The sequence below is a fragment of the Myotis myotis genome, unplaced genomic scaffold, assembly GCF_014108235.1.
Source record: "Myotis myotis isolate mMyoMyo1 unplaced genomic scaffold, mMyoMyo1.p scaffold_m19_p_10, whole genome shotgun sequence".
Taxonomy (NCBI): domain Eukaryota; kingdom Metazoa; phylum Chordata; class Mammalia; order Chiroptera; family Vespertilionidae; genus Myotis; species Myotis myotis.
The window spans coordinates 2,315,930-2,332,046 of NW_023416314.1; the positions used below are offsets into that span (position 1 = coordinate 2,315,930).

A 16,117-nucleotide genomic window follows, 5' to 3' on the forward strand; every position below is an offset into this window, starting at 1 on the left:
AAACAACAAAAAAGATATAAAAATAACATTGATGCAAACAATGACTGATAAAGTGATTAAACTTATTCTAATATCTCCCTGTATACCACATTAAGAGTGAAAACACTTTCAGAGTGCTTGTCTAATTTCCCTTGTCATGAAGTATTTACAACTTTAACTTTAATGTCACACACTCTTTGAACTTGAGAGAAAGCAACATATAACTGACCATGTCCGAAAACGGGTTCAGCACCACGGACCTGGCACTGTCTAGAGTTCTACTCTGTCTAGAGTTTGTCCTCGTGATTTATTAATAGTCATCACAAATGCTGGCATCACGGGAAACTGTCTTCGAATCAGTTTAAATGGGAGGCCACTGTCAGACCGGTACAATCAATTCTTGGGATCAGAATAATCTCTCCTTCCGCAGATCCTGTTAATACTTCAGCTTCGATAATGTTAGGTCATAATCTTTTGATAATAAATCTAGTACCATTACAAAGACCCCATTTACTGTTAAGATTTCTCAATAGTATGATGATTGCACCCACTTTCAATTTTAGTTTATGACATAGCATTCCCAAAGGAGTAATACTATTAAGAAATTCGATGGGAAAAATTCCCTTTTTAGCATCATCTGTTGAGTCAATGGAATCATCACTCAAATATGTGTGAAAATCTCCATCGAGTATATCCAAAATTTCTTCATTTAATTTTTGAATGTGCTCATTTTTTGGACAAAGAATCACACGTTTAGATATATTTTTAGTGTTATTTATGGATATATTATTTCCAAGGGTAGTTTCAATAATAGATCCATTACAAATCATTTCACGGGAGATTTCAATAATATCCATTCCTAAATGAAAGCTGCTATCAAGTTTGCCATGTCCAAGTTTTACTAACCATTCACTATAAGCAGAATCCTCTGATCTCATATTTGTTTTAAGAGACAACTTTCTGAAACATCCCCAAACATTACAGTACTTTAAACTCGTTTGCACTATGGCCGATTGCATAGCATGTGGCACAACACTGAGACATTGTCGAAAATCCCCACCGAGAAGGACAACTTTCCCACCAAATGCAACATTCAAATTCATAATTTCTCTTAGTAATCTGTCTATGGTGTTTATGGCATGACTGGATGCCATGGTGCATTCATCCATAATGAGAAGTTTGGCCTTTTTAATGGTTTTAGCAACTTCACTCTTTTGAGTCTAGAATTTAAAGTTTCATTTAATGGAATTGGTAATTTATATTGGGAATGAAAGGTTCTTCCACCGAGAAGTAAATTTGCAGCAATTCCTATAGATGCTGTAGGTAAAACAGTACCACCATGATCTCTAATATAATGTACTAAAACTTTATAAAGATACGTTTTTCCACTACTACCTGGACCATCCATGAAAAGTATTTGGGGTGTACAGTTTGATCTTTGATGGCTGAAGTTATAACCTGAAAGGCTGCCAGCTGTTCATCATTGAGAGAATTTATCAAAACCTTTGCCTGTTGTTGCTCGTATGATTCATCACATGTATTTGTATTCACTAATGAAGGATAGTCCGGAAGTGAATACCTCTTGAATTTCGTTAAGGGCATGCATTTCACAGTTTACACAGGCGCCTTCTCTTTGGTGTAATTTCCAACAGAAATCTTCAATAAAATGAGATTTATTCTCATCCCATAATTTGTCTGCAGCAGAAGGACATCCAAACACATATGTATGCAAAAAGTTGACGTAGTTGTTTGGGCATATTAAGGATGATTGCATTGTCAATTGTATCTTTACAGATAGTGTCGTCAAGTAATAATCCTCGGTGTTTAGCAGCTTCACGAAATGTATCATAAATTACACCTACCACAGTTCACAGATCATCAAAACTTATTGCACCTTTTACATGCAGAAGCAAAAGTCTAAGGTAATATTGTTCTGATTCTCTAAAGCTCACAGTGAACAGTCTATCTAATACTTTATTCCCACCCTTTTGGCGCCACCGTCTTTTGTTATGGGAACCCTGCCTCTGCTGTGGGCGCAGCCATCTTGTGTTATGGGATCCCCTCTTTTGCTGTGGGCGTCACCATCTTGTGTTACAGGAATCCCACCTCTGCTGTGGGCGCAGCCATCTTGTGTTACGGGATCCCCGCCTCTGCTGGGGGGCTGCCATCTTGTTATGGCATGATGGTTAATTTGCATATTCCCTCTTTATTAGATTGGATGGCTAGTGTGCATCATGGCAGCTGCTGTGTTGAGATTCTGCCCTCTGGTGGTCAGTGTGCATCATAGCAACCAGTCGGATGGATGGACACTTAGCCTTTTATATATATAGACAAATTTTGTGCACGGGGGGGGGCAGGGGGGCGGCAGTCCCCTCAGCCCAGCCTGTACCCTCTCCAATCCAGGGCCACTTGGGGGATATCCTGGGGATCGGGCCTAAACCGGCAGTCGAACATCCCTCTCACAATCCAGGACGACTGGCTCCTAACTCCTCCCTGCCTGCCTGCCTGATTGCCCCTAATTGGCCCCGCTGCCAGCTGATCGCCCCTAACCACCTCTGCCTGCTGACCTGATCACCCCTAACTGCCCCACCTGCTGGCCTGGTCGCCCCCAACTGCCCCCCTTGCTGGCCTGGTTGTCCCTAACTGCCCCCCTCACCAGCATGGTCGCCCCTTACTGCCCCCCACTGCCTGCCACTCACTGCCCCCACTACCGGCCCGGTTGCTGCAAACTGCACTCCCACGCCGGCCTGGTCATCCCCAACTGTCCCCCCCCCCCCCCCCCCCCCCCCGCCAACCTGGTCACCTTTACTGCCACCCCTGCTGCCCTGGTTGCCACAAACTGCACCCCTGCCAGCCTGGTCGTCCCTCACTACCCCCTTCTGCCGGCCTCGTCATCCCTCACTTCCCCCCCTACTGACCTGGTCACCCCACGCAGCCTGCCGTTCAGTCGTTTGGTCGTCCCTCACTAACCCCCCTGCCGGCCTGGTCACCCCATGCAGCCTGTTTGGTCATCTGTTTGGTTGTTTCGGATGTGACAGCCCCTGCCTCTTTTTATTTATTTATTTTTATCTATCTATCTATCATCTATCTATCTATCTATCTATCTATCTATCTATCTATCTATCTATCATCTATCTATTTATCTTTCTTTCTGTTCTCCCTGATCTCTTATTGGTTTACCTGTCTAATGAAATTATGTAGCTATAACAACAAGAACTGGTGTAAATAGTTTGGGTAAAAACAATTCTTGGTCAGCATACAGCTGGATGGGTGGGAACAGAAATACTTAGGAATAAGAGAGAAGCTATTAATTGGGGCCATTTCACATGCTGAGGGCACCAGTTGTTTTACAGAGAGAAGGAAAAGGATTGATTGTTTTGGCAGGTTGGTTGAGGGGAAATGGGTTAGGAGAGCTTCTACATTAATTTAAAATGATAAATAAGTCAGAGTTGTTAGAAATTTGAGGACAAGGTATTTTATATAATCTTTTATTTGTGGTGTATACTTCAGGTTGGTATTTTTGTCCACAGTGTTAGAGTTTACATGAACTGAAATGAATGATAAAGGGCCAGTGATGTTAAAAATTTGATGAGGAAATAGCCCAAACTCTCTCTCTTTTTTTTTTTTTTAAAAAAAATATATTTTATTGATTTTTTACAGAGAAGAAGGGAGAGGGACAGAAAGTCAGAAACATCGATGAGAGAGATCGATCAGCTGCCTCCTGCACACCCCCTAATGGGGACGTGCCCGCAACCAACGTACATGCCCCTGACCGGAATCGAACCTGGGACCCTTGAGTCCGCAGGCTGACGCTCTATCCACTGAGCCAAACCAGTTCGGCTAAACTCTCTTGTTTAAAAGTTTTTTTCTGCTCACTGCTAGTGTAGTGTTCTAGAGAACAAGTTGACATTTTCATGTAGTAAGTTGTTTTCTGTTCCTGGCAAATGAAATCTTCATTCACGTGCCACAAGGAACAGAACTGTTTTTATTGTGGAAGGCAGGAGCAGAGCTGTGTGTTTAGTAGGATAAGTTGGGCACCTGCAGGATTTTTTCTTTCTCTTTCCTGCCTCCCATTGCCCTTTGCTTCTGTCAAAATGTTCTAACGTTGCATAAGTGGTGTTCTGACAATAGATAAGTTTTTTTAGTAGTTCATTTTTTTAAACTCTCAAAATAATGTTTTTAGTGACTGTATGCTCTTAGCTTACTTTCTGTTTCTCATCAACAGTGACATTGTTATTCTAGTTAAATGTATTTCAGCAGATGATCTCTGTGTCCAAGTCAGCTGCAGAGGCACCCCTTTCATATATTATATCTAAATACCTTATATGTGCATAGTAATTCTTAAATTACTTAAATCTTGGCATAGTACTTTTGGATCTCTTTAGAGGAGTTTGCAGTCTTCAAGAATAACAATCAGCAGCATGTTACTGATTGGCCTCGTTGACGTATACAGAAGAGTGGCAGTGATTTCAGCCTGCTGCCCCCTATCTCATTTTCTCTCCTTTTCAGTGAGCAGCTGCATCCAGTGCCCGCTTTAATCGAGCGCTTAGTAAAAAGGGCACTGTTATACTAGTCACTGTTCTATGTCAATGGTTGTTTAATGTTTTAGGCCAAGAGTCCATTTGGGAGTTACATTAAATTTTGGAAAATCACATTTCAGTTTGTGTTACCTAGATTTTTCTTCCTTTCTTATGATAGTACCACTGTTTTCTGCTTTTCCGACTCTTTGGGGAACATATTTGGCTATCAATTGCCAGAGGCAGCCTGTAGTAATGAACTGAGCTTTGGTGTGGGGGTCAGGCCACGTGTTTCCAATTTTAATTTTACTACTCAGGCAGTTTTCTTTGGGCAAATCACTTAACCTCACGGAGCTTCTAGTTTCTTTTATTTATTACTAGAGGCCCGGTGCACAAAAATTTGTGCACTCGGGGGAGAAAGAGGGGTCCCTCAGCCTGGCCTGTGCCCTCTCGCAGTCTGGGACCCCTCGGGAGATAACGCCCTGCTGGCTTAGGCCTGCTCCCAGGTGGCAGAGGGCAGGCCCAATCCCTAGGTGCAGCCCCTGGTTGGGCTCAGAGCAGGGCCGATTGGGGAGTTGGGGCACCGCCCCCTGTCATGCACAGAGCAGGGTGGATTGGGAGGTTGCGATGCCACCCTCAGTCACGCTCAGGGTAGGGCCAATTGGGGGGTTGGGGCACCGCCCCCTGTCACACTCAAGGCAGGGTCGATGGGGAGGTTGTGGCGCCACCCCCTGTCACGCACAGAGCAGGGCCCATCAGGGGGGTTGGGGCTCCTTACCCTGTCACGCACAGAGCAGGGTCGATCAGGGGGTTGGGGAGCTCCCCCCTGTCATGCACAGAGCAGGGCCCATCAGGGGGTTGGGGAGCTCCCCCCTGTCACTCACAGAGTAGGGCCGATAGGGGAGTTGGGGCACCGCCCCGTCACACACAGAGCAGGGCGGAACAGGGGGTTGGGGCGCCGCCCTCTATCACCCACAGAGCAGGGCCGATCAGGTGGTTGGGGTGCCGCCACTCTCACACTCAGGACAGGGCTGATGGGGAGGTTATGGCTCTACCCTGTCACACACAGAGCAGGGCCCGTCGGGGGGAGGTTGGGGCACCGCACCCTGTCACACACAGAGCAGGGCCGATCAGGGGGTTGAGGTGCCGCACCCTGTCACACACAGAGCCGCAGGGCGATCAGGGGGTTGGGGAGCTCCCCCGTATCAGGCACAGAGCAGGGCTGATCAGGTTGTTGGGGCACCTTCCCCTGTCACGAACAGAGCAGGGTGGATTGGGAGGTTTTGGCCCCGCCCCCTGTCACACACACAGCTGCAGGGCGATCAGGGGGTTTGGGCCCTGCCCCCTGTCACGCTGATCCCGGTGCTGGGAGGCCTCGTGGCTCCGCTGATCCCGGTGCTGGGAGGCATATTACCCTTTTACTATATAGGATAGAAGTCTGGTGCATGGGTGGGGCTGGCTGGTTTGCCCTGAAGGGTGTCCTGAATCAGGGTGGGGGTCCCCACTGGGGTGCCTGGCCAGCCTGGGTGAGGGGATGATGGCTGTTTGCAGCTGGTCACACCCCCTTCAGGATGGGGGTGCCCACTGGGGTGCCTGGCCAGCATGTATGACAGGCTGATGGCTGTTTGCAGCTGGTCACACCCCCTTTAGGATGGGGGTCCCCACTGGGGTGCCTGGCCAGTCTGGGTGAGGGGCTGAGGGCCGTTTTCAGGCTGACGGGTGACTGAAGCTCCCAACCTCTTTTTTTTTTTTTTCTTTTTTTTTTCTGGGATTTATTTACCTTCTATAGCTGTCACTGGAGCTGAGCGCCGGCTCCAGCTCTGAGGCCATGGCTGGCTGAAAGCAGGTATCTGAGTTTGTTTAGCTTCTATAATTGAAACTCTGTTACCATCACTGGCACTCTAAGCTCTGAGCTCGCTGCTGGCTGAAAGCTGGTATCAGGAGTTTGTTTAGCTTCTATAATTGCAACATTGTTGCATCTGGAACTCAGAGCTGGGCTGAGGCAGGTGGGGAACCTTGGCTTCCTCCATCACTGGAGCAAGCAAGCCTCCTGTTCGCTTCAGCTGCATGGCTGCCAGCCGCTATCTTTGTTGGCAGTTAATTTGCATATCCTGCTGATTAGCCAATGGGAAGGGTAGCGAAGTTATGGTTAATTACCATGTTTCTCTATTATTAGATAGGATTCTGAATATAGTTCCTTTATAAGATATATGACTTAAAGATATTTTTTATTTTGTGTGAAGTCTTTTCACTTTTGTGATGGTTTGTTTTCAGCACAAACATTTTAAATTTTGATTCCTCATTTTTTTTTTAACAACTTAAGCAAAAAATCTTTACTGTAGTAATGATTTGTGAGTTAGTAACAAGAAGAATATATTCAAGAGCCATGTGTGCACAGTCAGTTCTATCTGCCTATACATGTGTCTTATAATCAAACGTTAAAAAATATGTACCATATAAAGTGTTTATATTCTTTTATTAAAAAGGACCACACCACACATCTATTTTGTTACAGTACTTGTTTTTTAATTTTATAATATATCTCCAAATTCTTCTATGTCAGTACATTTGTCTTAGTCTCAATCTTTTTTTATTTTATTTTTATTTTTTTACTTGATCCTCACCTGAGGATATTTTTTCATTGATTTTTGGAGAGAGTGGAAGAGAGAGGGAAAGACAGAGAAATATCTGTGTAAGAGAAACACATCAATTGGTTGCCTCCTGCTCGTGCCCTGACCATGGCCTGTGCAGGGAGGTGCCTACAACTGAGGTTTCATGCCCTTGACCGCAATTGAACCTGGGTGTCTTCCGTCTGGGGCCCACGCTCTATCCACTTGGCCAGACTGGTTTGGGCTAGTCTCAATCTGTTTAATGGCTATAGAGTATTCCATCTTATGAATACACTATAATTTTTGTAAGTAGTATCCTACTGATAGATTTTGCAGATTTTTTAAATTACAAATTATATGTCAGTTAATGTTTCCTCATATTTATATGTGCACACTTGTGCTAGTGTTTCTTTTCTATTCCATTTGCTGCTGAACTGCTTACTACTCAAAAGACTCTTAAGTCTCAGACTTAATTTTTTAAAATAGTAGAATTTTATTAGGTCCAACCTACAGTAAATTTCCTAAAAGTTATATTCTTTTTTTTTTATGATATATAGAAAGTTAGAATCTTCTTTTGAAACTAGATTCTCTATTTTCTCAGTAATTTAATGTAAAGTTCACTAGAAGTAGAATGTCTGAATCAAACTATAAGTGCTTAACATTTTATAAATGTTGCCAAATTGCCTTCCAGGAAAGGCCAGGCTCCTTCACACAAAAGTGTGTAAGACCACTTTTTCTGTTTTCTTCAACACTTGCAACCAGCATCTCTAAGTGAGTCAATCCCACATGTAAAAGAAAATGTCATTTTAGTGTGTAATTATTTATTAGTGAATCTGAGTATCATTTAATTTGTTTGTTGGCTGTTTGTGTTTTGTCTTGGAATTGTCTATGTCCTTTGTCCACTTTTCTATTGGGCTTTAAAAAAAAATTATAATCAACAGCTTTTTGAATATTAGGGAAGTTAGTTACCCCTTAAAGTACTATAGACACGTTTCTGTGTTTGTCTTTTAACTTTGTGTGTGTGTATTTTTAAAAAAAGTAAACATCTTTATGTAGTCAGATTTTTGTTTTACTTTATGGCTTCTCATTTTCCTTCTTCATTCTAATCTTATAAAAACATTCAGCCATGTTTTCTTCAAATACTTTTATGGTTTTGTTTTTAAATTTAGATATTTGCTTCATGTAGAATGCATTTTGGTTTAAACCATATGAGAAAGGGATCAGTCGTGGAATTTATTAAGTTGTAATTTCACATTTGTTTTTGTGGTTATCGGTGGCTTTATTATCCTACTTGACTCTAAGCTCCTTCGGGACAATGGAATATGTAATTTCTTTCCTTGTCTTATTTTCATTGTCTACCACAGTACTTACCTCAGATTAGGCCCTTCATTTATTGAATGACTGAACCTATCTTTTTTCTCCAGCAGTCTCACTTGCTGTACCAATACAATTTATTGACTAATCCATATTTTTCCTCTTGATTTAGAAAGCTACTTTACCTGCAAATTCTCTAGATAATTTGACACATTTTTGAACTCTTTTAATTCATTGATTGTACTATCTTTGCTTGCTTTTACTGTACAGCTTTACTTATTATAGCTTTATAATATATTTAAGGTATATTTGGAAGGCTAGCCTCAAACATTCTTAAGTTTATTATACCAGTTTGTAATCTTCTTTGTTAAAACTTGCTATCCCTTAGAAAACACTCATTTAACTTGCTGATTGAACATTTAATTCATCCTGAGAGTCAGCCTGCAAAGTAGAAATGATTTTGAGGTGTGACTTGCTGGCAAGTTTTTCTAGGATATGATGTAACTTAGTTCCGGCATTCTAAGTGTCTTTTTAAAAAGTCTCATTTTATAGTCTTGGTATCTCTAGACAAACAGCATTTTTTCTCAGAGTCTTTTAATGCAGAATACACAGGGAGGTTAGGTGGAAGAAAAGGCATCAAGAAATTGCAGTGGGTGCTCGCTTCGGCAGCACATGTTCTAAAATGGAACCATACAGCCTGGTTGGTGTTCAGCCGTTGAGCATCGTCCAATGCACCAAAAGATTGCCTGCTTGATTCTTGGTCAGTGCGCATGCTCCAGTTTTGGGCTCAATCCCTAGTCGGGGGCATGTAGGAGTCAGCCTATCTATCTCTCTCTCTTCGTCACTCTCTTCCCTCTCTACCTAAAAATCAGTAAAAACATATTTTTAAAAAAGGATAAAATTGGAACGATACAGAGATTAGCATGGGCCCTGTGCAAGGATGACATGTTAATTTGCAAAGTGGTCCTTATTTTAGGCTGGCCCTTCAGGGAGCCTGTGACCCCAGATGGGGCTCAGGACCACTATGATGCTCACCTACCCCATGGACTTCCAGGCAGTGCAGAACAAATGTCCTGTGGGAGCACCCACTGTGCAGGAGTTTCTCACTGACATGAAGCAAGTGTAGACCAACGCTGAGCTTTACCGCTGCCCAGGCAGCCATGTGCTAACTGCTTCCGAAATCTCTTGATGTCGATTTCGCACATAGAGCAATCAGGCTGCTCTACGTGTGCCACTCGTGACAGAAGCCCTTTTTTTGTGCTGCTTTTCTAAAACTCTCCATAGGGCCTTTATCAAGCGCAGCCCTTTGGAGAGCATAATATTGGGCTGGTGGTCTCTGCTTAGAAATATGGGTGAAATAACCTCCCCTTCCTGAGAGTTCCCAGGAAGAGCCCAAGGGTATGAACCCAATTCCTCTTCTTTTCTTCTTTTCTAAGGTCCCTTCCACTTTGGCCACCACAGTAGTGCCAAGCCCTCTGGTCTCCAGGGGTGGGATACTGTATTACATAGAAGGATCAAGTGTAATCAGGCCAGTTAGAGAGGTGGTGTTGATTTTTAAAAGTCTGTATTTATATACAGTCTTGTTTCTTTAAGCCCATACTCTGTCTCTTCCTCCCTCTCGCTCTCAGGTGCTGGTATTAGGAGTACATACAGAATTCTGTATTTACCAGCATCATGAAACAATTGTGCTCTTTTGAGTTGATCTTGGCAAAGTAAAGGGACATATTTGGAGCCATTTCTGAATACCCTTCTCCTTCTTTGTTTTAACTCTCTCCCCACTCTCACCCCACCTCACCCCCACCAACAAATAAAAAAAGGCACTTCAATTAGAGACTTTTGCATATAATCTTTACTCTGATGGATCTGGCCAGAGGGGTGTTGGAGCCCAGCCCAACCACATACCAGACCAACTCTTAGGGGATCAGCAGAAAAGCAGAAAGAATTGAAATGTTTAATTTTTTAAAAATTGACTTTTCTAGTTATTAAAAGTTGCTTTTCAGCAATGATATAATATAAAGAACATCTTGTAAAATATTTGTCCTTTTGCTTCGGCACATGTACAGTACAATCCTATCTAATAAAAGAGAAACATGGTAATTGGCGTACGACCGCTACCCTTCCCATTGGCTAATCAGGGCGATATGCAAATTAACTGCCAGCCAAGATGGCGGCCGGCAGCCAGGCAGCTTAAACTGATCATGAGGCTTGCTTGCTTCAGTGACGGAGGACTGCAGCGTTCCCCGCCTGCCTTGCCGGCCTCTGAGCTTGCAGTTTGAAACATTGTAACAAATATAGAAGCTAAACAAAACCCCAGAAACCAGCTTTCAGAGAGCTGTGATCTCAGAACTGGAGTTGATACAGAGTTTCGATTATAGAACCGAAACAAACCAGATACCTGTTAACAGCAGCTGAGGCCTCAGAGCTGGAGCCAAGCCTCAGAGCTAAAGCTAGCCCAGAATAAAAAACAAACAAACAAAAAAAAGGAGCAGTTGGGAGCTTCAGTCCCAGCCTGAAAACAGCCCTCAGCCCCTCACCCAGACTGGCCAGGCATCCCAGTGGGGACCCCCACCCTGAAGGGTGTGTGACCAGCTGCAAACAGCCATTATCCCCTCATCCAGGCTGGCCAGGCTTCCCAGTGGGGACCCCCACCCTGATCCAGGACACCCTTCAGGGCAAACCAGCTGGCCCCCACCCATTAACCAGGCCTCTATTCTTATAGTAAAAGGGTAATATGCCTCCCAGCACTGGGATCAGTGGAGCTGAGAGGCCTCCCGGCACTGGGATCAGCGTGACAGGGGGCAGCGCCCAAACCCCCTGATGACCCTGCGGCTCTGTGTGTGACAGGGTGCGGCGCCCCAACCCCCTGATCGGCCCTGCTCTGTGTGTGACAGGGTGCGGCGCCCCAACCCCCCCACCCCACAGGCCCTGCTCTGTGTGTGACAGGGTAGAGCCATAACCTCCCCATCGGCCCTGCCCTGAGTGTGAGAGTGGCGGCGCCCCAACCCCCTGATCGTCCCTGCTCTGTGTGTGACAGGGGGGAGCGCCCCAATCCCCTGATCGGCCCTGCTCTGTGCGTGACAGGGGGTGGCGCCACAACCTCCCCATCGACCCTGCCTTGAGTGTGACAGGGGGCGGTGCCCCAACCCCCCAATCGGCCCTACCCTGAGCGTGACTGAGGGTGGCATCACAACCTCCCAATCCGCCCTGCTCTGTGCATGACAGGGGGCGGCGCCCCAACTCCCCAATCGGCCCTGCTCTGAGCCCGACCAGGGGCTGCACCTATGGATTGGGCCTGCCCTCTGCCACCTGGGAGCAGGCCTAAGCCAGCAGGGTGTTATCTTCCGAGGGGTCCCAGACTGCGAGAGGGCACAGGCCGAGCTGAGGTACCCGCCCCTCCCCCCCCCCCGAGTGCACCAATTTTTGTGCACCGGGCCTCTAGTCCTATATAATAAAAGGCTAATATGCAAATTTCCCTTTTGGGAGTTCAACTGACCAGGAGTTCGACTGCTCGCTATGACATGTGGTGACCACCAGGGGTGGCACAGAATGAAGGAAGGAAGACCCCGATCGGCCTTGATTGCTGGCCAGGCCTAGGGACCCTACCCATGCACAAATTTCATGCACCAGGCCTCTAGTTTATACAATAATGAGTATGCTCTCCTATTCTCCATCTCCTCCCTCAGCCCATTCTCTTTCCTTCAGAGAAGTGGGTTGGAGGCTAATCAGAGCAATCAGTGTGACCTGGTGAGGGAGGGGGCATCCCTCTGCCTGCCCCTGTGGTGGTTTCCCCCTCCTCCATGTCCATGTCCATCCCCCTTCTCCCATGCCTTTTCTGGCTGCAGACTATTCCCTGAGAACCTGACTCTTCTAGTGGTCAGTGTCTGTGGGAGGGGGGAGGAGGCATGGGAGAAGCAGCTAGACAGCCCCCTCCAACAATGACTGTAGCTCTAGTAGCTATATTTAGGCAAAACTTTGTAGTCTTTCCCTTTTATGGAAAATTTTGATAAAAATGCAAAACAGGATTTAATGTTTTACAATCAACTTTGAATTTGGAAATTTTGAGCATCTAGGTTTTTGTACCAATTTAAATTAAGGGAAAAGAATGCAAACAAGGGGATTTCAACTTATGGAACTTGAGAGTAAAGTCTCATTATTAAAGCCTCTTACTATCAAGGTGTGGTCCTTCCTCTCCCCTGTCCTCTTTGTTCAAGAAGTTTGGGGATTTGCACCAGTGGCTGGTGGGTAGTTCTTTTATTTGTTTGTTTTTGATAGGTTTACTGTCCCCTCTCCCACAGGCTTGGAATTAGCAACGACATTACAATTTCATAGTCCCAGACACCAACACCTTCTCCTGCCTCTTACCCTAAAGCCAGTCTCTTCTTGTTAACAGTAAGGATCCTGTGTTCCCACTTCAGTGACACCTGAATTGTTTTTAAATTGTCTTTAAGGAGGAAGGGCCCCATTGAGGGGTAAACTTGTAATAAATTGGAATTTCATTATGTACTTGTGTTTATTAAAGAAGAAAACAAAAAGAAATTGTGTTGGCACCCAGCTGACGTTAAAGCAGATAGGGGAAGAGATAGAGTGTTATGCGGACTTCCCCTTAGTTACCTTGATTTTTCACCTGGTGCGAGACATGTTGCCTTTCTGTGGCATGCAGTGTTAGATCAGTTCATTGGCTATGACTTGGGGAAGTTTGCTAAATAATCATTTTCTTTTTCTATAGTTCGGCCCCCCTTTCTCTGTAAAACATAAGACGTTCTTATGTCTGAAATAGAGCATTTTCTTAGGGTTTTCTGTCATGTCTTTCTTATGCAGGAACTAGCTTTAGGGTCTTGTGAGTATAAGAGAAGTTTAAATTAGAGAAATTTACTATCTGGGGAACAGAACTTGAAGCAAGGCAGTCCTGTTGTGATAAAATGCTTTCTTTTCAATTGACATTAGAGTGCTTCTAATTTTCAGATGATTACTCATTTAAAAAGAGATAAAGCAACAGTTTTGTCCAGCTCTTCCAGATTTTCCTTAATAAGCCTAACCGTGGATTTTAGAGGATTAAAGTGGAACAGTGCTCCAAAAGGTTTGTTTGGGCCCCTCGTCTCCTCCCTGGATTTAAGTGCCACTGAAAAGAACCCTGGAGTAGAGGGGGTTTGTGTGGCAGGACTAGTTGACCTACGTAATTCTTCATTTTGCAGGTTTTCTGTTGGTGGAAAATGGGTTTACTTCCCTTTTAGTTGTATTCTTTCTTTTTCTCAAAGCTAGTCTTAACTGAGAGATTTTTAGGCAGTTAACTGCCCACACGCTAATTAGCAGCTTGTTAGTAGATGTTATCTCATGTTGATTAGTTACTCTTGAGATTTACTATGCTTGCAAAACACCTGTCTGTATTTGAGTTTTGCTAGGTGGTTGACTTTTGTGTTTGAGGATTTGCTCCAAAGAAAGCAAATACAGTGGGGCCTTGACTTACGAGTGTCCCGACTAACGAGTTTTTTGAGATTCCAGCTGTCTCGCGGCCAATTTTTTGCATTGAGTTGATAGAGTAATTTGAGTTAACGAGCTCCTTAACAAGCTCCTTAACGAGCTCGGTTTCGCAACGAATTAGAATTAAACTCGTAAGTCAAGGCCCCACTGTAGTTGTTGGAAAAAGAGAACTGGTAAAATGAGTCAGCAAGTTTCTATATGCTTTTATTGAAGAGATTTCTCACTTAGAAAGCTTTTGTAGGTTTGATCTTTTTGCACTAAAGTAACCCAGCATTTCATTATGAATTCCATTGAGGTTTTGGAGCTTTGTGCCAGAAAGCAAGAACCAAAGTTGAATGTGAAAGGAATATTCAGAGGATGAAGTTCATAGTAACAAAGTACCACTTCATAGGATTGGTCCAAAAATAACCTGCTTGCCATCAGAGAACAAGAATGGAGGTAGCACTTGTTTTGAGCTGTTTTAGGTCCTGTTATGTCATTCTAGCATGATGAAAGTCATGTGTGTTTAAGGTCATATTTGAAATGCATATTTAAATGCAGGTTGGGGAGAATGTTGCTTTGGTAAATTTTACTTACCCTGTGAAAGAGTTATTTTTCAAGGTTTAAAGATCTGAAGGGATACTTTTCTGCCAGATTGGAGGAAATTAACATAATTTACTCCTCTCTAAAGATGGGAATGGTCTGTAATGTAGCTGTCTAATCGTTGAGATTCAGATGACTGATTTGTTGAGATTCAGATAAGTGATTTACTTGGGTCCTGTGGTGAATCTTGCATGATTAAGAGGCAGAACTCAGCCTTTGGTTCAGAAAAGTTAGAATTGGAATGGATCTCTTGACTGGCCCTGGAGGCAGGAAATGTTACAGTTCAGAAGGCCCTTCTAAAGGCTTGCATTAGACCCTGAAGATAATAAGTTTCAAGAGTTTACAAATAACATTGAGTGTGAAATGCATAGCACATAGACACATAAATAGCAAGTCAGGAAGTATAACTAGAAGGAAAAATTAGCTCTAGTCTCTTGATGGCATGAGATCATGGAAGGAAACATTGTTTTTAGATTGATTGGAATAAAAAAATCTTAATTCAGGGACTAAGATTTTTAAAAATGTGAGGATATTGAAGAAAGGTGTTCGATTTGGGTGAAAATAGCTATTTATAGTTGTCACACATCAATTTTGTTAAACTCCTTTATATAGAATATTTTGTCTTATGGTATATTTCAGTTTCTATTATAGGTTTAAAATTTGTTTTCATGGATTATTTGCAAGTTAGTAGGTTGTCTGATTTGCTATAAAAGGAAACTTTATTTGCTTAATGAGATGTATTATTTAGTGCTTTTCCTTTTTATTGTTTTAAATAGCACATTGTTAAAATGCAAAATTTAGTCTTCATGTTTTTTCCTTTTTTAATGTACTAAAGTAGTTTGGGATTTATCAGCAGGGCAAGTCAAGTCACATTCCATTTTACGTTGGGCAAGGATCACTAGAGACAAATTATTTTCTATGGGATAGATTCCTAACAATTTTCTAGCATAATATTTTTAGTAATTAAAAGTTAAATGCAGTTCAGATCTATTACTTAACTTTAAGTAATACTTTGAGTGTTTTAAGAGAACTCAATTTATGAGCCATTTGGTTACTAATTACTCTGCCTTTTTTGTAGAAAGAACTTAACTTGAAGTTGTTTTATTAAGGTGCTTTTTTCAGAAGGGACTCCTTTAGGTCTAAGAATTGAAAAATCAAGATCTGAGTAGCAGCCGATAATTATAACGTCTAAAGTCTGATAACATAACATGCTAAATTGTATTGTTATCCTAATTTGTGGCAGTGCTTCTCAGTAGAAAAGAAATGTGAGCTATGGGCAAATACAAAACTACCAGTGAAGGTAAAATACCTTGTTGTAGATGAATTGGAGGAATGGTGAACTAGTCTTTGTTTCCTAATATTGAGAGTCAGCAAATCTCAGAGAATATGGAAAAAGGAGTTAAGAATGGGAGGCAATAAATAGTATGCTGTTTTTATTTAAAATATATTTGAGATAATTATAAAGTTATAGATTATATGATTTTTGGTGTTTCTTTGTTGAAGTATGTTATAAATTGGATAAAACAAGTACTCTAAGTTGTTTTTAAAAATTTCTTAGTAGTTACTGACAAATTACACTTGAGAATAAGCTTAAGTCTCAACACAGGAATGATACCAACACTCAAAAGACTGAAGGAT

General features: G+C 43.0%; 1 protein-coding gene and 2 pseudogenes across 6 annotated transcripts in view; 2 read left to right on the forward strand and 1 right to left on the reverse strand.

The window, feature by feature from the left end:
* The window catches only part of SIK3 (SIK family kinase 3), a 294,975-nt gene that overhangs the window by 12,870 nt on the left and 265,988 nt on the right, over nucleotides 1–16,117 (forward strand). The window contains exon 2 of one of the 6 annotated variants that reach the window (XM_036324232.1): nucleotides 1,774–1,901. The exons of the other annotated variants lie outside the window; for them this stretch is intronic. Within the exon in view, the coding sequence (XP_036180125.1) occupies nucleotides 1,881–1,901 (21 nt within the window). The 5' untranslated portion in view covers nucleotides 1,774–1,880. The remainder of the gene's footprint in view (nucleotides 1–1,773; nucleotides 1,902–16,117) is intronic. 6 annotated transcript variants of the gene reach the window in all.
* On the forward strand, nucleotides 9,302–9,394 carry LOC118665533 (annotated as a pseudogene).
* On the reverse strand, nucleotides 9,587–9,674 carry LOC118665588 (annotated as a pseudogene).